The sequence below is a fragment of the Neolamprologus brichardi genome, chromosome 23 (assembly GCF_056152115.1).
Source record: "Neolamprologus brichardi isolate AB-2024 chromosome 23, ASM5615211v1, whole genome shotgun sequence".
NCBI lineage: Eukaryota > Metazoa > Chordata > Actinopteri > Cichliformes > Cichlidae > Neolamprologus > Neolamprologus brichardi.
The window spans coordinates 11,471,676-11,494,744 of NC_142125.1; the positions used below are offsets into that span (position 1 = coordinate 11,471,676).

The 23,069-nt window shown below is 42.6% G+C and overlaps 4 protein-coding genes across 5 annotated transcripts; 2 read left to right on the forward strand and 2 right to left on the reverse strand.

Annotated features, from left to right (window-relative positions):
• Nucleotides 1-2,674: 2,674 nt before the first annotated feature.
• amh (anti-Mullerian hormone) lies at nucleotides 2,675-6,423 on the forward strand. Its single transcript, XM_087836241.1, has 7 exons — nucleotides 2,675-2,810; nucleotides 2,929-3,180; nucleotides 3,253-3,422; nucleotides 3,835-3,946; nucleotides 4,025-4,124; nucleotides 4,204-4,625; nucleotides 5,393-6,423. Exons 1-7 carry the CDS (start codon nucleotides 2,729-2,731, stop codon nucleotides 5,797-5,799), a joined length of 1,545 nt encoding a protein of 514 aa, XP_087692367.1. The 5' UTR covers nucleotides 2,675-2,728; the 3' UTR covers nucleotides 5,800-6,423.
• Nucleotides 5,905-9,621, reverse strand: LOC148096017 (uncharacterized). 2 transcript variants are annotated; one of them, XM_087836242.1, is made up of 5 exons: nucleotides 9,520-9,621; nucleotides 9,177-9,216; nucleotides 8,958-9,092; nucleotides 8,745-8,821; nucleotides 5,905-6,315 (listed from the first exon to the last, which is right to left on the reverse strand). In XM_087836242.1, coding segments are annotated over exons 2-5 (330 nt in total). In that variant the 5' UTR covers nucleotides 9,178-9,216; nucleotides 9,520-9,621; the 3' UTR covers nucleotides 5,905-6,198. The 2 variants fall into 2 exon arrangements, with proteins under 2 accessions (XP_087692368.1, XP_087692369.1); XM_087836243.1 differs by having other exon boundaries at nucleotides 9,177-9,229.
• A 1,321-nt stretch (nucleotides 9,622-10,942) lies between these two features.
• On the forward strand, nucleotides 10,943-16,129 carry oaz1a (ornithine decarboxylase antizyme 1a). Its single transcript, XM_006790343.3, is given in 6 exon segments — nucleotides 10,943-11,143; nucleotides 14,112-14,178; nucleotides 14,180-14,266; nucleotides 14,359-14,534; nucleotides 14,843-14,928; nucleotides 15,529-16,129. Coding segments are annotated over 6 exon segments (666 nt in total). The 5' UTR covers nucleotides 10,943-11,024; the 3' UTR covers nucleotides 15,660-16,129.
• A 357-nt stretch (nucleotides 16,130-16,486) lies between these two features.
• Nucleotides 16,487-19,573, reverse strand: peak3 (PEAK family member 3). The gene is made up of 4 exons (XM_035907565.2): nucleotides 19,461-19,573; nucleotides 19,176-19,300; nucleotides 18,023-18,576; nucleotides 16,487-17,720 (listed from the first exon to the last, which is right to left on the reverse strand). Exons 1-4 carry the CDS (start codon nucleotides 19,523-19,525, stop codon nucleotides 16,650-16,652), a joined length of 1,815 nt encoding a protein of 604 aa, XP_035763458.2. The 5' UTR covers nucleotides 19,526-19,573; the 3' UTR covers nucleotides 16,487-16,649.
• Between the last annotated feature and the right edge of the window lie 3,496 nt (nucleotides 19,574-23,069).

The following is a 23,069-nucleotide window of genomic DNA, read 5'->3' on the forward strand; positions in this document are numbered from 1 at the left end:
ACAACATGTTTCCTGTTCGTCTTCCAGCGCGAATGCTTCCAGATCTCCGGTGTGGGTTCATTAAGATAACCCATTCTCTTCCCATGACCTTTAATGGTAAGTTCACCCAAAATGTAGGCAGACCACACAGTTGATGAACAGTTGTTTCTCATCTGACATAGATGAAAATAAATGAATGGCATTTCAGTTATGAAACAAACTAAAACAGATTGGAACTGTGAAATATTTTGCTCCCGAACGATTTCTTTTCCACAAAGCTTCTCTAAAAATTAGAAAAAGATATTAACTGAATGAAAATTAAGCAAAATAAAACAAATGACATTATATTTTGTACTTAGAAAACATTAATATAAAAAGTGTTAAAAGACTGCAGTCCTTATAAACCAGATTATTTCCCGGTTTGCAATAGTTATTGTTGTTGTAATTTTAGAAATGTTAAAATGACTCTGGGTACTGCTGTAATGTTTTCATGAGCTGTAATAGTTAATTTCTTCAGTTTTAAAAAAAAAATGGACTCTGAAAGTACTGAAGGTTTCATGTTTTAGTTGATCAAATCAAAATTCAGTCGGAGTTCCTCAGGGATCTGTTCTTGGTCCGCTACTCTTTATTATACTCATAATATGTCTTATAGAAACAGATCAGATTTTTATTTAGAGTAGAATAAAAACCTTTTAACAGTGTTTAGTAGTGTCACTAGTGATCATACATGTACACACGGAGCTGGGGGCAGGAGATGGTTAGCCTGAAGCAAGGATATCCAACTGATTGTGGATTGTGGGCCACATTCAGCCCACTTTGGTCTTAAGTGTCCCTGACCAGTGAAATGCCCCGCTCTGTCAGAGTAAAGAAGCTTAACTACATGTGAATCTCAATATAAGAAAGCGCAACTTCAACTCTGCGTCTCAGTTTTTCCATATATAATGTCAAATGTCCTCAGTCCCATCCTCTACACCCTGTACGCCCACGACTGTGTCATCTCCAACAAAGATAACATAATTTTGAAATTCGTGGACGACACTGCAGTGATCAGTCGCGTCACTGGAGGGGACTAAGTGGCTTACAAGAGAGGTGGCCAGTCTGGTGTCATGGTGTGAGGACAACAACCTCACCCTCAACACTGAAAAGACAAAGGAGATGATAGTGGACACGAGGAAGAAGAGGAGGCCTCACCAGCCGCTGTTTATCCGGGGCCTTGAAGTGGAGAGGGTGAGCAGTTTTAGATACCTGGGCGTCTACATCTCTGAGGACCTCACCTGGACACTGAACACCACACAGCTGGTCAAGAAGGCTCAGCAGCGGCTGTATTTCCTGAGGAGGCTGAGGAAATTTGGCATGTCGGCCAAGATCCTCAGCAGGTTCTACAGCTGCGTCACTGCATGGTACGGCAGCACTACTGCCATGGACCGCAAACACCTGCAGAGAGTGATAACAACTGCAGGGAAGATAATCAGGACTCCGCTGCCCTCTCTGCAGAGCATCTACCATCGCAGAGTCCAAAGGAGAGCTGCCTCCATCCTCAAAGACCCCACACACCCCCAACACGGACTGTTCACGCTTCTGCCCTCGGGACAGAGGTTTAGAAGTGTGAAATCCAGAACATCCAGACTCAACAACTCCTTCTTCCCCTCTGCGATCAGACTCTTGAACAAGCTGACCTATTTTTGAACATGAATAATTTTTTGCACATCAGGTCATCCTGCATATTAAGCTGTAGCTCTTTTGCATACATCTCTGTTTCACACTTCACTATATTGTCTCCTTTTCTGTCTTCATTTATTTATTTGTACTATTTGTATTGTATTGTATATATTAATCGTCATCTGTGGGTGGACAGCAAAGACAAAGACAAATACCTTTTTTCTTTGGACACATAGCAATAAACACGTTGAATCTTGAATCTTGAAATCAAAGAAATGTTCCATCATAAATAAATAAATGTGTAATATTACAGAAAAAAAAACTAATTTCTGGAGCAGATGGCGAAAAGAAAACAGGAACTTTTTTGTCATGTAATTGTTAATCACTTTGGTGTAGCATGAGCAGCTGTGGCAGAGCAGGAAAAGCCATAAAATTTAAGAAAATACAGTTAAACGTCCAAAATTTATGCCATCCTTCAAGCAAGCTGGCTTGGAGTCATTGGTGGGTGATTCTGGACTGATGTTGGACATCCCCCGCTTAGAGAAACAGAAAGATGAAAAACAGTGGATGTGGCTGAAGTTTCTCTTCAAGGCTTTCTGCCAGCAGTCTCTCTAAGAGGAAGAGCCATCAGTCCAAAGCAACAAGTAAGCAGATATACCAAAACTGCAAAGTGTTTCTTTAAAGTTTTTTTGACCTTTGTTGTCGACGTGATGGAAGCAGCGTGCATATTAGCTCTGCAGCCACGAAACATTAAACAACACTCTTCATCTTTCAGCCTGGCGTGTTCTGTGAAAGGTTTGTGAGAAACTTTCTTTCTCAAACCTGTTTGTGTCTGCTAGATAAGGATGTTCAGTGTGTCCAAAGTCATCTTCTGTTTGCATCCATGTCCGGTTTGCTGTCTGATATTAGAATGTTCTCTACAGGCAGGTTAAAATATCTCAAATACTGACAATCTCAGTCCTCAAGGACACACAGTGCTGCTATTTTGGCAGAAAGGGGACCCCAGGTGGTGAGAATGGGAGGTCCGAGGATGTAACTCCCATCCTGTGAGAGATCTGACCACATAGACGCACGCGCAGACACTGCAAACATGTTGGGTCTGCTCGTTCTTTACAGCGAGGCGCTGACGCTCTGCTGGACCCTGCAACCGGCCCAGGACCCCACAGTAACCGGTCAGACGCCGCTTGGCTGATTAATTAATAACTCGTTAACTTTGAATGGAAAAATGCGTGCATGTGGTTATTGCTTCAGACTGGTTCTTTAGTGTGTGAAGTAATTTGTCCGTTTCAGAGTACTCACTCCCATCAGCGAAGACCCCATCATCACCATCAGCAGCAGCAGCAGCAGCGCCTCATGCTGCACCATGCTTCGTGGAGGACATCTTTGCAGTGTTGCGTGAGGGTGTGGGGGACAGCGGCGAACTGACAAACAGCAGTTTGGTTCTGTTTGGATTCTGCTCGCAGTCTGCCCACTCGTCAGCCTCGGTCTCGTTAGACCTCGCTAACAAGAAGAGCAGCTTGGAGGTTCTGCACCCAGCTGCAGGTAAAAGGCGAAACCGCATTCTTGCTATTTTTCTTTCTTCACTTTGTAAATTGTTTGGTTTTGTTCTTTTAGTGCATGTATCAGAGGAAGAGGAGCAAGGAACAATCACGCTGACCTTTGACCTCCCACGGTCTCCTTCACTCATGACGAACCCCGTGCTGCTCTTGGCCTTTGAAAGTCCACTGGCACGAGGAGACCTGGAAGTTGCTTTCACTAGTCGGTCTCTGCAGCCAAACACGCAGGTAAAGAGAGCTCAGGTGCAAACGCTGCTTCAAGGCTGCTGTCAAACATAAGGCCCGGGAGCCAGAATGGGCCCAGCAAAGACTTCACACTAGACGGCTTTGAGCTACTGAAAGTTTTTCTGTAATTTTGCACATTTATTTCCTTCATTTACTACCGAAACTTTTCTCTGTCATGCACAAAAACTGAGGCTTGGTGTACAAATTGCACTTGTTTTTTTCACATTAAGATGTCTCAGTGATGAAATGTGCAGCTAAACTTCTCACACTCACTGAAAGAGGAGTTTCACTTAAGATCACATCGAGCTGCATCAAGGAGCACATCTACTACATCAATCCCTGCCTTAGGTGATAAAATGTAATGAAAGGTTTGCAGATCTCTAACTCTGGGTTTTTGTGTTGCTTTGTTTTCCAGGCTGTGTGCATTTCAGGAGACACGCAGTATGTACTGCTGACAGGAAAATCATCAGAGGGGAGCGTTAATGACAGGTGGCAGATTACTGCTGAGACAAAACCCCCTCATATGAGTGAGATATCATCTTCTTCATTTTATTTCCCCATCTCTGGTTCATTGTGTACCCTCCTTACATTTCCTCTCATTGTAGAGCAAAACCTAAAAAGCATCTTGATTGGTGAAAAATCAGGAAGTAACATCAGCATGAGTCCACTTCTGTTTTTCTCCGGGGGAACGGGAACTGATATGAGGTCGGGCCGGCTTTCTTTCTGCTGACATTCACTGTCGTCAGAGACGCGCTCAGCTTTGTTTTTTTGTTTGCTTTCCCAGATGTGCTTCAGGCTCGCCCCCGGCATCTCTGCAAACCTCCTTCCTTTGTGAGATGAAACGCTTCCTGGGTGCTGTTCTGCCTCAGGAACACTTTGCATCCCCTCCACTTCCTCTGGACTCCTTACAGTCTCTGCCTCCACTCTCGCTTGGCTTAACCTCCAGCGAGACCCTGCTGGCAGTAATGATCAACTCCACAGCTCCCACAGTCTTTGGCTTCAGGAGCTGGGGCTCTGTGTTGCCGGTGTGCCACGGAGAGCTGGCCCTGTCTGCTGCACTGTTAGAGGAGCTCAGACAGAGACTGGACCAGACTTTGGTGCAAATGACAGATATAATCAGAGAGGAAGAGGTTTCACCGGGAGCCAAGGAGAGCCTGGGGAGGCTCAAAGAACTGAGTGCGTTACAGAAGAAAGAACATGCCACAGGTGACATGTGCAAGAACAGTTATAGTTACATAGGAAGCATCTTTTTTTTAATGAAACAACACCCAGCTGCACAGTCGGGTGCATTTAAGTATCCCTCCGCAGCTTCCAGCTTCCAGCTTTAGGAGATGTTGGGTGGAGGGAGTGGCCACGGATTCTCTAAACCCCATTTATAACAGGCCTTACAGTCAAAGGTTTATGGGCCGAAAACAGTAATCATGCTGCAGACTGTCTGTTCAGTTCTACAGCGGCTCCAGTGACCTATGAGTTCAGATTATTTTAAGTCTTGTGCACAAACAGATTCCTATTATTCAAATTTTAAGAGTTCTGAAGACGGCAGATTAAAAAAATAAATAAATTAGATCTCATTCATCAAAAGAACTAAAAACCTGGACATGAAATATTTAGATAGATATCAGCAGATGTCTTTAAGAAAACTAATCATGTGAGTGTGTGTGAGCTTGGCTGACGTTCGTTTCTATTATTATATCATTTGCTGTTTTGTCAGTGGTAAAATTTGGATCTATATTAACCAGTGACCTTTGACATATATAGATGAGCAACTATATTAAATTTAATTTGATTAGATTGTGTTATTTTGTCATTTTGCTCTGCTGTGTTCATCAGTTTATCAGCTCCACAGACTCTACAAATTGGGACTCATTTCCACTTTTGCTTTTTGCTTAGCGTGAATTTTGTCGTCACCGCTCTAAAGGTCACGTATATCCCCTTTTTAAGTGCTGCGTGTGTTTTCTTTCTGCGTCCGCCAGGAGGGAGTCAGTTCCGTGCGTTTCTTCTGCTGAAGGCTCTGCAGACGGTGGCCCAAACGTACGACGCGCAAAGAAAACTGCGGGCCACCAGAGCAGACCCCAGTTCGTCAGTGAGAGGCAGCGTCTGTGGGCTGAGGGCTCTCACCGTGTCCCTGACAAAGCTTCTCGTCGGCCCAAGCAGCGCAAACATTAACAATTGCCACGGCTCCTGCGCGTTCCCTCTGACCAACGGCAACAACCACGCCATCCTGCTCAACTCCCACATCGAGAGCGGCAACGCGGATGAGCGTTCGCCCTGCTGCGTGCCCGTGGCCTACGAAGCCCTGGAGGTGGTGGACTGGAACGCAGATGGGACCTTCATCTCAATCAAGCCAGATGCGGTTGCGAGAGAGTGTGGATGCCGCTAGAGCTGTTCTCTACTGCTACTTTACCCCAGCATTTATAACTTTCACACAACTGATTAGTTATGTGCATGTTTCAGTTATGAAATATCAATTACAATACACCACATGTACTTTTAATGAAATATAACTACTTTTATGCTTTATTAAAGATCACAAGTCTTAAGATTACAAAGTTAATGTGAATGCTATTCATGTTAAGATATTTGATAATTAGTGATGCTAAAATGAATCAGATTTTGTCATTTTGAAAATATTTTTAATTGGAATAATGTTTCTGAGTGTTAAAGTTAAACTGTTAAAAGGTTGAAATATAGCCTTCTCAAACTTGTGATAATTAAATGCAAAGTGTGTTTAAAGTTCTGTATTCGTAGCCATACAGCTACATAAGCTACAGTATATGTTTTATGCTTTGATTTTGGGTTTCAGGATTGCTTTATTAGCAACTGGCTTCTTCCTTCTTCTAATCGCTCCGACTTCTTCAGATCCCCACCACTGGGTGAAGCTGTCCCATATGGAAATCTGGAGGCAAACAATGGGAGACAAGACACGTGTGATTCCATATCAACCAGCCCTAAACACTGTGGAAATCCTATACTGTTGCATAATAAAAATTCTCATTTATAATAATATTTGAGCACATGATATTTAAAGAGATGATCCAAAGTCCAGTTTATTTTTGGTCCTCTGAGCTGTAGAGCTGTTTGTCCAGCTTGAGAAACCGGCTGTATCGTTTCTGCTGTCTTTGGAACATTTATGAAAATTATTAAGCACACATCTTGCAGTACCAAAAATACAATAATGACTCTGTTACTCTCAAAAATAGCTGCGAAAGGTTCGGCATCCATCACCCAAAGAAGTATACACTAACCTGTGATAGGCAAGGTTATTACTGTTAACTAAAACTAACTTGTTTGCAGCCCCTGATCTCTTTGCAGTGGCAGTGCAAGAATGTTCACCTGTTGCTAATTGACCACACCTAATCCGGTGTGGACAAAGACATACTTGAGGCAAGTTTTCATGGAGGTGCACTAGTCTTTGTCTTAGTGGTACCGGCTATTTTAGCTAACTTATCATATAATTTAAAATAAAAAAATAAAATCTTCTCTGTGAAATTCTGGTGTTGGTCTCCATATTTATGTTACAGCTTTTGAGCTGGCTCGTAACATAACTAAAATTAAAATCTAGAGGAAATATTGTGGAGTTTTAGCATCTGTTAATCTTGTTCAACCTGTAAGTTTATGAGGTTTTGACAAACGGGTTTGAGACTTTGGATCTTTACCAGACAAAAACTTTTAGTTTGATTGAAATAGATGCTCTGCTTTTTCTAAATCTTACCTCTGACATACAATAGAAGATAAAAACTAACACTGCACCGAATAAAAACTAAACTAAACATTTTCGAGCAGTAAAAACAAAAAGTCAAAATAAAATAAAAACTTATTAGAGAATACAAAAAACTATAAGAACTCTGGTGACAGGATGTAATCGTGGCGCCCCCCTTCAGCTGAACCGCAGCTAGCTGCAAACCTCTTTTGGTTGGTATTTGTAATTCTCTCAAAGGAAAATACTTTCAGCATGAAACTGCTCACAACAGTCTCATTAAGTCATACATCTCCAAAAATGGGAAAATCACACCGAAATAGTCCAGATGGGTGCACAGATGATGTCATCTAGACACGGGATGCACTCTGATGTCTTTAACGCTTAAAAACATGTAGAAGAATCAGAAACATGTGACCTTGATTATAGAACATAGCAATCTCGATGTATGTAAAATAAGACGCACTATAAGATACACTTCTAATGTTGTTTTTTTAACACACAGAAGCTCCAAATGCTGTTCACTGCTCTAGTCTACAGGATCACCAGGCAGCCCTGCTCAGTACACCAACACGTGCACCTTACACAGTGTTTCATGCTTTATGCTTTGGGTTGAACAGATACTGCTGTTGTCAGTCTCGCAAAACTTTATTTTTTCAGCCATGAGAGGGTAGGTTTGCTCATTCAGTCTTTAAAAAAGAGGAATAAAATTGTTTAAACCAGTAAGATTACATGTAAGGGGATTACGGAACCATCCAGTGGTTCATCAGCTGTGTGTTGACCGGGTATTTGTTAATTCTCAGCCATACAAACGGACACTTTACGGTTCCCTTATTTCCAAATCTGACAAAGACTTTCTCAAAATCTCTGTGAACTTACAGCAGGCCCATTATTCTCCATTTTTCCCTGTTTATCCTACTGTTGTTGCTTTATGATGCCAGGAGAAGCAGATATCACTAATATGGCCCTCTCAGACTGATAGCTTGTCACTGAGATGCTTGAACACCAAGAGAAGATGGATTACGGCTTTAAAGGCAGAAAAGCTAAAATGGCTCATTTCACACAGCGGATGAACTGAAGGGTTGCCCCCATTAAAGGATAATGTTTAAGATATATGACTAAAAGTCCAAGTACTAAAATGCCGAGCTGGAAATGAACACGACTCTGTATTCAGCTGTGGCTGATCCAGAAAACAGTAAAAAACTTTACTGTCGATCCATCCAACCATTTTCCTCCGCTTAACTGGGGCTGGGTCGCGGGGGCAGCAGCCCAAGCAGAGAATCCCAGAACTCCCTCTCCCCAGCCACCTCCTCCAGCTTATCCAGGGGAACACCAAGGCGTTCCCAGGCCAGCCGAGAGATATAATCTCTCCAGCGTGTCCTGGGTCTGCCTCGGGGCCTCCTTCCTGTGGGACATGCCCGGAAATCTCGCCCAGGAGGCGCCCAGGGGGCATCCTTGTCAGATGCCTGAACTACCTCAATTGGCTCCTTTCGATGTGGAGGAGCAGCTGCTCCTCCACATCGAAAGGAGGAAAACTTTACTGTATCTGTAAATTACACATAAAATCACCCTCAGTCTTTAAACAAGAACAGTTGCAGGCTAACTGACAGAATCACGAGAAACCATACCTGTGTTATTGAAGCACTCTGCAGACTTCCAAAGACAGACCACACACCTGTCTCGTCAACAAAATAGTCCAGAGCATCTAGAAAACACAATCGCACGAAAGACTGAGAGCGTGTTACACAGAAGCTGTCGGCTGTTACAAATCGCAGCAATCTGTCAGAAACAAGCTCAAAACATGTCTGATGTGGGTAAAGAGACAGCGCACTGGCACTCACCATGCACTTCGTTAACTCCTGAGCTCACCAGTAGCACAACCAGTGCCGCCACTAAACAGCGGTTCACAGTGAATCCTTTCCACGGATTTGGAACATCGCTCAGATTTTCAATGCACAGAATCCGCTCATAAGACACTGCAGACAGACACGAGTCAGACGCATTTAGTCCATGCTCAGTTTCATCAGTCTGGTGGCTGTTTAGTGAAACATGTGTCTTACTCGTGAAGCCTTCAGACAGGCCTGCTCCAGCTTCTTAAGGCTGAAAAATAACACTGCAAGATGAGGAAAGATTCGGTAGGACTGTGTGGTTGAGATTTAGTAAAATAGCAGTACACAGAATACACAGAATGATCACACGTGGGGTTTGTATAATCCTCGATATCTTATATCTGTGATCATATTCCACTTTCCCCTGTACTGCCTTTTGCACCCTCTTCCAAGCCACACACTAACATGTGACACTAACACAGCTTAAAATAGGCACACGCAGCTCTTTAGAAAGACAAATATGGAGCTCAGTGTTTAGTTTGATATGAACCTCTGGACAGAAAAATATGCTTACCTGATTTTCAGTTGTGCTTAACCACAGAGGTGAGGGATAGTAGAGCTGTGCTGCTGCGGTTGCGTACACGCTCTGCACCTGCTTCTTTGCTTGATTGACAGGCACAGGTGTGAAAACAGGGAAAGGGACACTCAAACTTAATAGCAGTAAGCCAGTAGGTGAACGAGGATTAGCAACACCCGCCTTCCAGTGCCATGAACACTCCTACTCCTCCACAGCTCAGAGGCAGATAAGCCAGAGTTACCAGGGTGGTTAAAAAGTTTACTTAATTATGAGGAGGTCCTAAAACACAACACATTGTTAAAAGTTCATCACATAATAAATGAGTCCCAATTCAAATTAAAGCAGGCACTAACAGTGTCATCCCCAGAGCCACCCACACCCTCAGTGATTCTGTATGTTACTAAATTCACATGACACTGATGTGTATGATTGGGAACCTGCAGTCTCAGTGTATCGCTGTATATAGTGTCAATAAAGGCATCATCAGCAGTAATAACTTCTCCTTCTTCTTTCAATTCTTCTTTTGGCTGCTCCCTTCAGGGGTCACCACAGCACATCATCTGCATCCATTTCATCCTTTACCTACCATCGTCCTGTCACATCAACTCCCTGCAGGCCTTCCTCCGGCCTGGCAGCTCCATTTTTAACAGCCTTTGTCCAGTATATCCATATCCCTGCTCTGCACACGTCCAAACTTTGTCTGAAAAAATTACTCAACCGGAGCAGTCCAGTCTTTTTGATCAGCAATAATAACCTATTACTCAAATATGTACTCAGCTAAACCATGGTCTACTGTACCACTGCACATGGTTGAAATGACAATAAAGCCATTTGACTTGGCAAAAATTATACAACTCAATTCTAATTTTTGGCATAAATTATATATATATATATATATATATATATATATATATATATATATATATATATATATATATATATATATATATATAAAACAAAAGACAAATAGAAAAAGCTATGCTAATTCTACACAAAACAAGACCGTCTGTACCAGGGGTACGCAGTAAGTAAAATTTATTTATATAGCGCTTTTCATAGATAAAAAAAAATCACTATGTGATTTACAGTACAAGAAATGGAAATACGAAACAATGTAACAGTAAATAAAACAGCAAGGTAAAACAATGAAAAAACAATTAAAACAACGTAAGAACAAATTAATCAAAAACTTTTCTATATAAAAATGTCTTTAGCTGTTTTTAAAAGATGTGCCCAATCTAAATCCAAATCTAAAGCCCAATGTATTAGTACTTAGATATTCTTTTGTGATATAAATCGTTTTATACTGAACGCGTTGTTTTATTGTTGTATATTTTATCACACTGTGAAGTGACGGTGCTGAGTAACTGCGTCACATTTCGACGGTAAACGTCAGAGTGACAGAACACGCCTCCGCCAAATACCGCAGCTCCCCGCTTGTTAGCCCAGAATACGGTGACGAGGAGAGGACAGAGGGAGCAGCTGGTGTGGACGCTGGCCGGATGGTTAAATCTAACCTACAGACGATTTTGAATAGTCACTGTTTTGCTAGAGAAAAAGAGAGAAACTTACCCGAGATGCCTGTTATCGAGAAGTCCAGTAATAAACCTGAAAGTGAAAGGTATGTTGTGGTCCGTGTCAGCTGCTCTCAGTGAGCTAAGCTAAGCTACGTTTAAAAACCGCGGCCTAGCTTTCGCATACGCTGTGGGGCGACTAGCACAGCCCTTCATGTTTACATAACAGCGACACTTATTTCAGTTGACATTTCTAGAGAACATTATTAATCACGGGCAGCTTATTTCAATTCCATAAAAGATGCATATTAATCACCTTAAAATACACCGCAGTACCGGGATTATGAGCAAAATGTTAGAAGTGACAGCGCTGCTTTGGTAGCTTCAGATGCTAACGCGTCAGCTAATATGTCAAACGCCACAGGTTCGCGTTATCGATGGCTGGGCTAACGTGTCGTAAGGTTTTCTATTAAGACCTGGTAGCGACTAGAATTGTAATTTATAACATTTTAAAATACAAATTTTGCGTGTTAAAACGCGGAATAAGAGTGTTTTATCGTTACTAGGTGTGTTTCCCCCTTACATATTAGCGTAGACATTTAAGCTAAATGCTAGCTCTTTAGCATTAGGTAATCTGACGGATGCGTTCATATTTTCGTCCTTGGCAATGAAAATGATCAATGGCTTTGAAACCACGTTACTATCTTTTTTGATGTGGCTTTTGTGATGTAGAAGTAGTACGAAAATTTTTGCGCGGGGTTATATAAAGTTAGCTAACCATGTAGTTAAAATGATGGCTGTACGGATTAATTCGTGGTTTCAGGGATTTTCTTATTTATTTATATATTTTATTTTATTTTATTTTTTTCTTTTTGCCCTTCTGAACCCACGATAAGACACCCAGTAACTTCTGGAAACACGGGTTTCAGGTGGGCGGACAGGGAATACGTTTTACCGACGTTCAGAAGAACCTTTGTAATGTTTTTAATCAGATTCGGTTTGATTTATGCGAGCTGCTGCGGGGCCATTCTTCAGCCAGCCGTGTGCCTGTTTGGGTGCAGTTAAAGTACCGATTGACTGGAAGTGAGGAGACTGGTAGGGGTGGATGCCTCGAAACTGGTTGTTAGCGATTAACCCGGTCTGGTGGTCGGTTGTGGTTGCACCACTCGTGCCCTGACAGGATTTGTTGACGCGCTCTGTTTGTGCTGATCTATAGTGTTTAAGGCGCTCATAGGAAATTTCCACTGCGGGGGAGGAGGGACGGAGGGGGGCAGGGTGGGTGCTGTGTGGGGAATTTTGGAAGTTACGGCCTACACACAAATCTTAATGTATTTTTGCTTATCGTGGCAACTAGTTGGTTGTAAGTTGGATATAGTTATGTAATTGTCATGGTTAGATATTATGTATGTATATTATATAATAGTGTTTCTCTTTAAGCCAAAGCTTGAAAAAAATGCCTTTATAAATATGCTGACACAGAGCTATCATGTACGATAAGACTGGTTTAACATCCACAAATTCCAATAATAAAGCATTAAAGCATGCATTAAAATAACATCTATTATAGCAGCTAATAGCCTCCCCCCCCCTCCTAAGGTAAAAAAGTCTGTTACCTTAAGAGAAGGCTAGGCCTTTTCTTTTCATCTTTGACCACCTGATTAAATCAAATGTATTTAAACTTGTGTAAACTTAACCCCGCATTAAAGACTGTTACCGTTTTAACCTGCTAATTTTTCTTTTGTTGAAAGCCAGAACGTGTTAGGTGAGCTAAAACAAAACCCACATTGCAAATGTCATACTACATTAAAGAGTCTCATTATAACAGTGCAGGCTAGAACATGAGATTAAAGATGATTCTCTGCTAGATGGATGCATGAGATTTAGTGCAGATGTCCTTTACAATGATGTTCATTTACAACAGACTCTCCTACAAACACTATTCACGGCAGCTGTTTTTATTAAGATGACCCCCAGGGTGTCATTGTGCGGTGCTGCCTACTGTTCACATGTCAGTCTCAAAGAACGCTAAAGGCAGAAACTGACTGAGAACTTCGTGTTCTTTTTAAATCCCAGAGAGGAGGCGATTTAAAGAGAACACGGGGTTCTGCAAGGATGGCAAGTGGCTTCCTTTCCTAATCTGATTACTGGATTTAGGGAGTAACTGCATTTGGTTAAAATCCCCAATCCTCTGTGAGATCATAAGTTGAATATTACACACTGCGAATGACACTGGTTTCCACACCTCTGCTCAGCATGTAGCGCATTGGTGGCATTTGCGTAAGAGAAGCATCTCTGTGTGTGATGGTGTTTGCGGTGCTGTTATTTTTGTTCCTAATAGAATCCCAGTAAACAGGCCTTTGCTCAAAGCTGTAAATGTATGCAGTCACAGCAAGCTAAATCTGAGGAGTGCTGTGACACAGCGCTGGATTATAACGGCTGTTGAGTATTGTTTATCCCTGTCTCTTAAACTGGAGCTACACAGTGAGTGAAGGGCTAAAGTAGGCTAGTGGCTAGAGGAAAAAATAGCCCGTTCTTCTGGCAGGTTTCCTGTGAGAACCGTGGAACAAGCTTAAAGTGACCGCAGCAGAAGTGTGCCTGACAAACGTTAGCTTTCTGAAGTTTGCTTCCTTTCCCACATGAGCCGTAGCCTCGATGTGTCTTTGTGAGACAAAAGCAAACAATTTCTCATAGTTGGTGGTCAATATTTGACTGAGAGCTGACATAAAATTGCTAACAGTTTAAGTGAGGCATCAGTGATGTGGTGGTGTGACATAAACCACTTCTCCTTTCCGTTACGTGTTCCTCATCCGTCGGCACGTCATGCACGCATCTGTGCTCAACATAGGAACGGTTATTGATTGAACTGGTTCCCCCAGTCTTGTGCTTTTGTGTCTGAAGACTCACTCGGGGTTAGCAAATGTTTTACTGCAGTATCGCAGATGAGTCACTCGGCGGTTCAATGTGTGCTGAACGTGCTGCTCATAAAGAGTTTGGTTTGTGTTTGGTAGCAGAATCTCGACTGAATACCCAGCTCATGATGGCTCCATCTGTGTGTGCGTTTGTTTTGCTATCCAGTATCTCCAGTCCTTTGAGGTGCTCCCGCTGTTGCAGTAACCCGTGTCCGGGGCCTCTGTGGTGCTCCTGATGCCCCTCTCCCACCCCTGAAGATCCCAGGTGGGCGAGGGAATGACCAACGGGATCGCAATCTTTCAGCTAAGCTGTTCTATTCTGTAAGTGATGAAAGCTTAAAAAGAAATACAGAAATTTCCCTGCTGGTATGTGCAATTTCATTTTTAACATAACCTAAACTACACTTTCCCAGGATGCTCAGTTGCTGGTTCTTGAGGAGCCTTCCCCTGCCAATAGCAGAGTGCGCTTCTTACTCTTTGAGCCCCGGCGCTCCGAAGGAAAGCACTGTGTATGGAGGGCAGCGCTGAAAGGAGGAAACCTGTACGTTGAAATCCCTCCTGGAGCTTTGCCCGAGGGCAGCAAAGACAGGTGAGCAGGCAAAACTTGTTTGCAAGTGATTCAAGTAAGAGGAAGTAGACCAGACACTTTTACTTACTGGTAACTGCTAAAGCAGAAACACACATCTACTCGTGTTTCCTGATGCAGTATACAGGCAGGTATAATAATATTCACATCCACACTGGAAAAAAAATCTTAAAAGCAAAAAATGGTATTTGGAAATAAATAAGTAAATAAACAAAGGGTCTCCATCTTTGGGTGAAATGTGCTCTGCCTCAAATTATTAACAACCCTCTGACAAATCATTAACCCTTCTTGTTTGCTCTGTTTCTTTCCAGTTTTGCCCTTCTGCTGGAGTTTGCAGAAGAGCAGCTGCAGGTTGACCACGTTTTCATCTGTTTTCATAAGAGCCGTGATGATAGAGGTGAGGGTTTTGTTTGTTTTTTCTTTGATGCAAATTAAAACTGTTAACGCTTTGTATAAAATACTGAGCTATATCAGGAAACCGAGTAACGTTTTTGTTGTTAAGCATGTTTTAAATGCATACTGCCTGCAGATGTTATGAACCTCATTACCTCCTCACACTAGTTTCCAGACCTGTAATAAATGTGTGATGTACTGCTCACGACTTCAAATATAAGTAGCACTGGACTCAGGCCAGACTCTTCGTTAAAGAGCTCAGATGTTGCAACACGTGCCGGATGTTTCTGAGCACAGTCTTGCTGATTTATCTAATAATTAACTAACTTACTCATGTTATGCAGACTAATGTCCACCGTACCACCACAGATGCTGTTAGTGAACAGTGTGATTATGAAATGTCACGAGTGTGTTGATTCTAACATCTGGTCCAAGTCCATACTGCTCTGTTTACAGTGCTGAGAGCTTTTCTCTGCACGGGGCTTTTCATCACACTCACAGCGGCAGTGTCGTGTCTATATGTTCATGGAAGATGAGCTGCTTTTGCTCTGTTCTGGTCAGAAAGCCTTGCTGATGACATCTCTCCTTGTGTCGTCCTCCATAGCATCCCTGCTGCGTACATTCAGTTTCCTGGGCTTTGAGATTGTGAGACCAGGTCATCCCCTCGTCCCTTCCCGCCCTGACGCTTTCTTCATGGCTTACAGCATCGAGCGTGACTCTTCAGATGATGATTAAAATTACGCCGAGCAGTTACAAATCTTTTTTTTTTGTTGTTGTTGTTTTTATTTCAATCCACAACCACATCTTTATAATTTTGTTTATAAAAATGTCATCCAAGCTCAGTATGGTTGAGGTGTGTTTTACCTGCCACGTGCTGTGTTTCATTACGATTTGCACTAGGGTAAGATGTTAATATGTCAGGAATGTAAATCAAGCGACACGTAATATTTGGGCAATGCATCCTTACTGCTGTGATACTTTCCCCGATGTGTAGTGTTGGCTTCCTGCTCGTTCTCTCTAAACCCTCATCATCTCAAATATATTTATGAGTTATATTGAGCTTACTCATGTAATTAGAAATTTAGATTTCAGTTGATTCTCCTGTTGATTTTTTTTTTAATGTGTGCATGATTTTAATTTGTTTCGATACACTTGATAGAGATGTGCATGTTGTAACTGTACTAAATAAAAGTGCTCACCTTAAACTGTGGTTTCTGTGGTGTCATGAAACATAATTACACTCTCTAAAAGGAGAAAGCATTTAGTTGTGTTAGCCAAAGCTAGAGCCAATAGTAGTTGTGTAAGCTCCTGGCTGCATTTCGTAACATCTTGATTTGGGATACGGGGAATAAGGTCGATCCCCTTCAGAAAGTCAACAACTTGCATGAAGTCGCATTCATTTACACACAGTATTTTTGTGAAGGTCTTGAGAACAGAAACCATGCCCCACCTTCACACCTTTTTTTAAAAACTTGAAACCCACCCAATAACTAGAGAGAAGTAAAGTGTACAGACAAAAACTTACACAAGAGTCAGATGAAGCTGACAAAACAGCCTTTTTTTTTTTTTTAAACCAGTGGGGTCTTTTTAATAGACTAGTTTTACATTATGAAGTGCAGCACATGAACAGCTGATAAAGGAGAATGCACTGAAGTGGATTATTCCTCAATCTGGACTGTTTTTCACTTTCAGTCGGGTGATAACGGCAGACTCCTTTGATATCGACTATAAACTTTGCTCAGCATTCACTCTGTGCCAGAGCTCATTGGCCACACTCGCAACTGTTTCAGAGTCTGTAAAGGACAGATACTGCAAGCACATACAGTCCTCCCAGTCCAGAAGAGACCGATCCTCGATCAGCCCCTTTTCGGCCAACTTCATAACCAGCAGCGCCCGCTTGACTGTCAGCCAGTTATGTATAACGGTGGTTGCAGGGCCTCCTTGGTTGAAGATAGAGACGTGTGGGCCCCAGAGGAGCACCTGAAGCATGGCTACCATGTCCACCATCTGAGCCCCGCTGTCGCTCTCAAGCAGAGAGGACAGATGAAGAAGCCCTTTTTGGTAGGAGGATTTGCAAACATCTGGTACTGAACCCGGAGATGTCGCACTCTCTTGCCAGCAGGCCTGGATTAAAGCTGTAATTTGAGATTTGATGGAGGTGAGGGGTTGAGCGAAAGTCTGTGGCTTTAGCACCACACGAGGGCAGCCTCTTGTCCTCCATAACGTCTGAATCCTCCCTTTTTCTGGAGTGTTCACCCACTCCGTTTCTTCCTTCTCCTCAGAGGCGTCCTTATTCAAGTTGTTTTCTGCCTCATCCCTCTTCCCATCGGGCCACACTAGAAGGATCTCCTGGGGTTTGAGCTCAGCTGCAGTGCCTCTCTTACTGTATAGATGGTGCGTACCCATTAATATCTGCAGCAACAGAGCACACACCTGTCTATAATAACGCACAGAGTCTGTGCTCTGCAGCGAGCTGCTGTCTTTAACAAAATCGTCCAGGCTGGCGTGTGGCAGGTCTCTTTCCACGCTCACGGCCTGACCTTTCTGGAGGAAAGACTGAACTGTGAGCTTGCAGAGGTTCGTGGCTTCTGCTGCATGCTCAGTGCTGCTTCCACCTGGTAGATTAGCAGGAGTGCAGTCTGACCTTGGGTTAGGAGAGCCTGCTGCGGGATCTCGAGTTTCACTGGTTCTGTAGCTGTTGCTGGATGGGAAATAAGTAATAACATCTCGCACGTTGACGTGTGGCGGCTGCCGCTGGATTTGAGCGGAGAAAACCTCATCGGTGTGTTTGTGTACCTGCACAGAGAAGCAGCAATCAAACCACTGAAGTGCAGAGTGATAAATGTGTCAAAAAAGTCGATTCTGCTGCAGCCGTGGGTATACTATAGTTCAGAGGAAGCGTTTTTGCCACCACAAGCCATTGTAGCACTTGCAAGTGCCGATAAAGATCATATTTGTTTTACTGGTTGCTATGAACAACATTCCTACCACTTGGTTTTGCAGACAATTTCAAGGGAAATGTAACAACTACAAATCACAACATGCACACAGAGCTGGTTGTAAACTATGCAAAATGAATAAAAGACATGCAACATTACCCTTAAACCGAGCACTCTCTGTGGGAACTTTGGGCTGTGCAGGCTGTAGTAAGTCATGTTTCCAATCTGCTTTGGCTGGCTGCCCTCATGCAAGAGGAAATCCTGAGGCTCTAATGAGCTCACATCCCTTCTAGAGCCCTCTAGCAGATTCCTTGCCTCCACAGTCTGTGCCATGCTTCTAAGAAAGAGTAGATGGCGATGCTGAATCCCATGAGAAACAACCCCCTGGTCGACAAAGCTGTGGAAGATGTAGGGAAGATCTTCGTCCGGAGTGTCAAACGACAGCTGGGAGAAGGACACCACGGAGACAGGACTGCTCGTGGATGGTTTAAACTCTTCTAGCTCCTCTGAGAAAAAAAGATCTTGTTTGGGTGCCATCATGTACAGCGGATTGTCAAAGTTCTGGGGGAATCTTTGCAGAGGAGAAAAGGGTGACGTGTGAGGCAACGAAGGCACATGGGTGGGCGGGAGGGATAAAGCACGATGTAACCTCTTCTTCGGGACAGGCGGTGGGTTGATATCAGAGTAAAATCTCTCCAGGTGTCTGCACGGATCTGAGCAACACCATCAGAGGAATTAAAGTCAGACAACAACAGCAGGCAAAGAAGGGGAAGTAGTTTAAACACAATACAGAGACACACTGAGGTAAAATAGTTTTGTAAAACAGACAAACTGCTGAAACTGCACTTATGTTTACAAAAACAACACTGACTGTTCATGAGCTGATCGGTAAGGGTTGGCTCAATAAATGGGAATATTTTAAGAATGTACTTCATTATTAATTGTTTAGTAGTAGTTTCTTTTTCTGGTGCAGCCTACGTAATATGAAACTGAATGCATGTGGCCCAGAGAAAGTTTGACACTCCTATTTGAGAGGAACTTGCTTGCATAGTACAATCACACCTCCAAAGGAGTCATTCAGTATAAGGACATTTACCCTGTTTGCCTTTTCAGTGAAAGTAAAAGTTTTGTAAGGTGACTTCCTCTCGAGTTCTCATGAACTGAAAGGCGAACTGAGAAAAAAGAACCAGATGTAATAGTATTTTTTTTCCCATCACAGCGAGCCATATATTCAGTAATCAGTAAACCACAGTGATATTTGCCTAATTTGTTGTTGCAGAGATATTTTGGTGTCATCGTTCTCCAAACCTACCGTAGCGTTGGTGTATGGGGCACTGGGCTGCATTGCAGTCGGTGGGTTCAGGAAAGACATCGTTGTATGCGGAACTTTGATGCTGTGGTACCACAGGGCTGCAGTCAGACTCCACGCTGGAATGCCTGAGGAAATACATGCAATTGCAATATATGCACAGCAAAAGCTGCCTGCTGCTCCATTGTCATGTTTGGGTGTGGAGTGAAAATATTGTTAAAATTCAACAAAAAACATGTCAAAAGGAGCCATAAAAGTTTCTCCTTCTCACAGAAAGATAATGCTTACCTGTGCTGTTTGACAGGCAGTGCCGGCGGCTGCTCGTCCACTCTGCTGCTTGAAGCAGACGCCATTGGGAATCTAACACCTAACCCGCTCTTCCACTTCTCTCACACTTTGCTTCTGTCACTGAACTGAGTGCATGTGAAGCTCAGGGGGCCAGCTCAGTCAGTATAAAACACTTCCCATCCGCTTCAGTTACTCCCCCTGCTGCGTTTCGCTGCCTCTCACAGTCACACACGTGTAGTGGCACATTTTTAAAGCAAACTTGTGTCTTCTTGAGGCTGCCCTGCTTATCTTTCGTTCTAATCGTTTCTAGTTAGACTTTGAGGTTGGCACCGGAAAAGTTATGTCTGTTCTGAGGGCAAAGCTGTTCTCTGAGCTAACCTCAGCTTGTCAAAATGGGGAAGAGCAGTTACAGCGGAGCCCCTTCAGCATGCACTCATTTTTGCTCCCTTCTGTCAGTTGCAGTTGATCTGCATGTGCTGTTTAGGCTTTCTCATGTGCCCGATGCACTTGTAGCTTTCATGCACGCACTGTTCTCTGAAACACTTGCTACCGCTGGTTTAAATGGAAGGAAAACATATTTGTGCAGGTGGAAACACCAAATAACTGCCTTCTGATAAACATCTGCCGGTGTTTCTGTTGGTGTTCCTTAAACCTCTTTGAATGAATGTCTGGAATATAATCTTAACTTGATCCAGGGATAGTTTACTGATCACAAATACTGACACTACAGTGCACCTGAAGAGAAAGCATTAGTGCAACAGGAAACACAGGAAATTCATATTCATATTCTGATTACATGAATGACTGCAGAAAGTTTAATCTTACAACCGCACGCTGCCAGCACAGAAAAACAACCGTGTGACAGCATCAACACCTGACTACAGGGGACAAGGTTTGATTATTTAGGTAGGCGTGATGAAACGTGTGTGATGCAACTGATAAACGGAGACACCTCCTCACATGCACACACATGCACACACACAGGTTGCTGTATGATATTTTAATCTCTGTGTGCAGCTGGTTTCTGCACCATGAAGCTGCCTTAACATAGTCCTATCCCAGAATGCCTCTGGCTTAAAGCAGTTTTTCAGTATCTGTTATATTTACACTCACTGCAGCAGTCAGCAGGTCACTGATAAACACATGTAAAAGCGTGTAATCGTGGCTGACTGTGGAGTCCGTGGAGACTTTCAGCACGGTGGCGGTGACGAAGGACGTTAGTGCTGAATCTCTTTCTGTGTTTTCAGGGAAAGTAACCAGACCAATTTCTTTTGAATTTTCACTTCTGTCTGAGAACTGAAATGAAGAAGGACGCGCACATCAGAGGGTCACAAATACAATGTGGGTCACGCTGCCTCATTCCTGCCAAACTAACACTCCTCAGCTGACATTTAACTTTAAAGCCAGTGTACTTACACAGTGTCAAAACGAGAATGCCCAAAATATCTGAGCTCATCTGGATTAAAATATCTTCTGGTTTGATTTCTTTTAAATCTCCCAACTCAACCCAAAATCCAGATGTCACTGTGCACATCTGGTTGGCCCACTCCTCTTTAAATCAGTTCAATTTTATTTATACAGCACCAAATCACAACAACAGTCACCTCAAGGTGCTTTATATTGTAAGGTAGACCTTACAATAAGATAAGATAAGATAAGATAAGATAAGATAAGATAAGATAAGATAACTCTTTATTGTCATTGCACAGTCATACATAGTACAGTAGTACAATGAAATTGGAAAACTGTCCTACGTCGGCACTACATATAACACAACACGACACGATATGACACATCACAACGCAACACAAACAACACAACACAGTATAATAACTTAGTAATAAAAAAAGAAGAATAAGTGTATTTGTATTGCACACTGTTATTATTGCAATAATACATACAGAGAAAAACCCAACAATAATATGACCCCCTATGAGCAAGCACTTTGGCAACAGTGGGAAGGAAAAACTCCCTTTTAACAGGAAGAAACCTCCGGCAGAACCAGGCTCAGGGAGGGGCGGCCATCTGCTGCGACCGGTTGGGATGAGAGAAACTCTCTGAATCTTTTAGGTTTCTTGGTTTCTAGGTTGCTTTATCAAACATGAAGGTTTAAAGTCTCTTGAAAGTAGAGAAGTTGTCTGTATCTTGAATCAAAACTGGGAGCAGGTTCTCATTTTACTTTTAAATGTCATACAAACGACAAGTAAACCGAAGAGCTCTGTTGGGATAATAAGGTACCATGAGGTCTGTCTATATGTCTCCTTCTTCTCCCTGTCAGTAAACTCACTGTGGTGTTTTGGATTGACCTGATAAAATGAATAGTTCAGCCTAGAAGTAATGAATGCGTGTTTCTCGGCATTGCTCTGAGACGGGAAATACAAACATATCTCTTGCATCTGCATAAGGTGACTTTAACCCACGCACAGGGACAACATGCAAACTCCACAGTCAGCACATGTTAAAATAAAGCAAAAAAATAAAAAATTCAACTAATAATATTCAGCTTTTGCTTGTATTGTTATATTGACCAGTGGAGTCCAATTTAAGGAACATACAATAACAACACAATAAAAATACATTCAGATGGACTGCGATATGAACCTCTCCAACTTGTTTTATTTTAATCAACACAGATGTTCTGCATGTCTTTTTTCTTTCATCTCCTCCTGTTTTACTTTCATTAAAGCTGAAACCCCTGTTTGCCACGAGGAACGGCCTAAATCATGCACAGAAACAGCACGGCGGGTGATTTTAAATTTAGATCACCTTTATCTTTTCCCGTGTTCAAGGGTCAGCTTTGTGTTTCCCTCGCCCTCGGCTTAGATAAGGGTACTCTGGGCCATAATGATATTTACCTGCTTAATTTCAGTGTGTGGGAGGGTTAAGGACGCATGCTCCAAGGATGTATTAGGCGACCGGCGGTCTCTTCATATGCTAAAGAGCAAGCGCTTGGTTCATCTGGCAGAAGGACGCATTCAGCGCTGCAGGACTCAGGGCTCATAAATACGTGTTCAGCGAGGAAGTGAATAGGAGCAGGCAAACTGAGAGTGACTGACATTTAAGCGGTAGAGAAATCCATTAACCTTAACCTCACGGGTGATGTGGAATATCATCAGTGAATCTTAAAGGTGATCTTCCTCTGTGCTCAGCTCTAGACTTTGAACTCTTTGCGAAACAAACCACTTCTGCTTTGTGTCTGGTTGTATTAACCAATCATGTCTGAGTTTTAGTCGCATGCAGGTATACGGACAAACTGTCTCGAAACCTTGTGACGGTGTGATAAGCTTTTAAAAAAATTCTGTGTATTCAATGTGTGCAATGACAAGCAGACAGAAGAGGAAGTGTTTACCAGACGTGTGGTGGGTATACCAGAAGACCTGAAAAAATGTCCCAACGGGTTCTGAAATTTGGTTAACCAGAACCAGGTGCTTCAATATTAAATCGATATATGAAAGTGACACCAGAGTAGTGACAAAATCTGGTACAATTTAATTAGTTTTCAGTGTTTTACACGGGAGAAATACTTTTATTTTTACATGCAAATTTAAATAAATACATAGCATATTTTCTTGGCATTGTTACCACACAGTCAAATATATAGTGATGTTT

Bases quoted from the DNA above. Each gene is read 5' to 3' on its own strand.
- amh (XM_087836241.1), top strand. From the start codon at position 2,729: ATGTTGGGTCTGCTCGTTCTTTACAGCGAGGCGCTGACGCTCTGCTGG. The intron at 3,181-3,252 runs GTAAAAGGCGAA...TTGTTCTTTTAG, and splicing joins GGTTCTGCACCCAGCTGCAG to TGCATGTATCAGAGGAAGAG. The intron at 4,626-5,392 runs GTGACATGTGCA...TGCGTCCGCCAG, and splicing joins GAAGAAAGAACATGCCACAG to GAGGGAGTCAGTTCCGTGCG.
- LOC148096017 (XM_087836242.1), bottom strand. The intron at 8,822-8,957 runs GTGAGTGCCAGT...TGTGTTTTCTAG, and splicing joins AGGAGTTAACGAAGTGCATG to ATGCTCTGGACTATTTTGTT. The intron at 6,316-8,744 runs GTATGGTTTCTC...GTTTGCCTCCAG, and splicing joins AGAGTGCTTCAATAACACAG to ATTTCCATATGGGACAGCTT.
- peak3 (XM_035907565.2), bottom strand. From the start codon at position 19,525: ATGGCGTCTGCTTCAAGCAGCAGAGTGGACGAGCAGCCGCCGGCACTG. The intron at 19,301-19,460 runs GTAAGCATTATC...GTATTTCCTCAG, and splicing joins CTGCCTGTCAAACAGCACAG to GCATTCCAGCGTGGAGTCTG. The intron at 17,721-18,022 runs GTAATGTTGCAT...TTCTCTGTGCAG, and splicing joins AGAGAGTGCTCGGTTTAAGG to GTACACAAACACACCGATGA.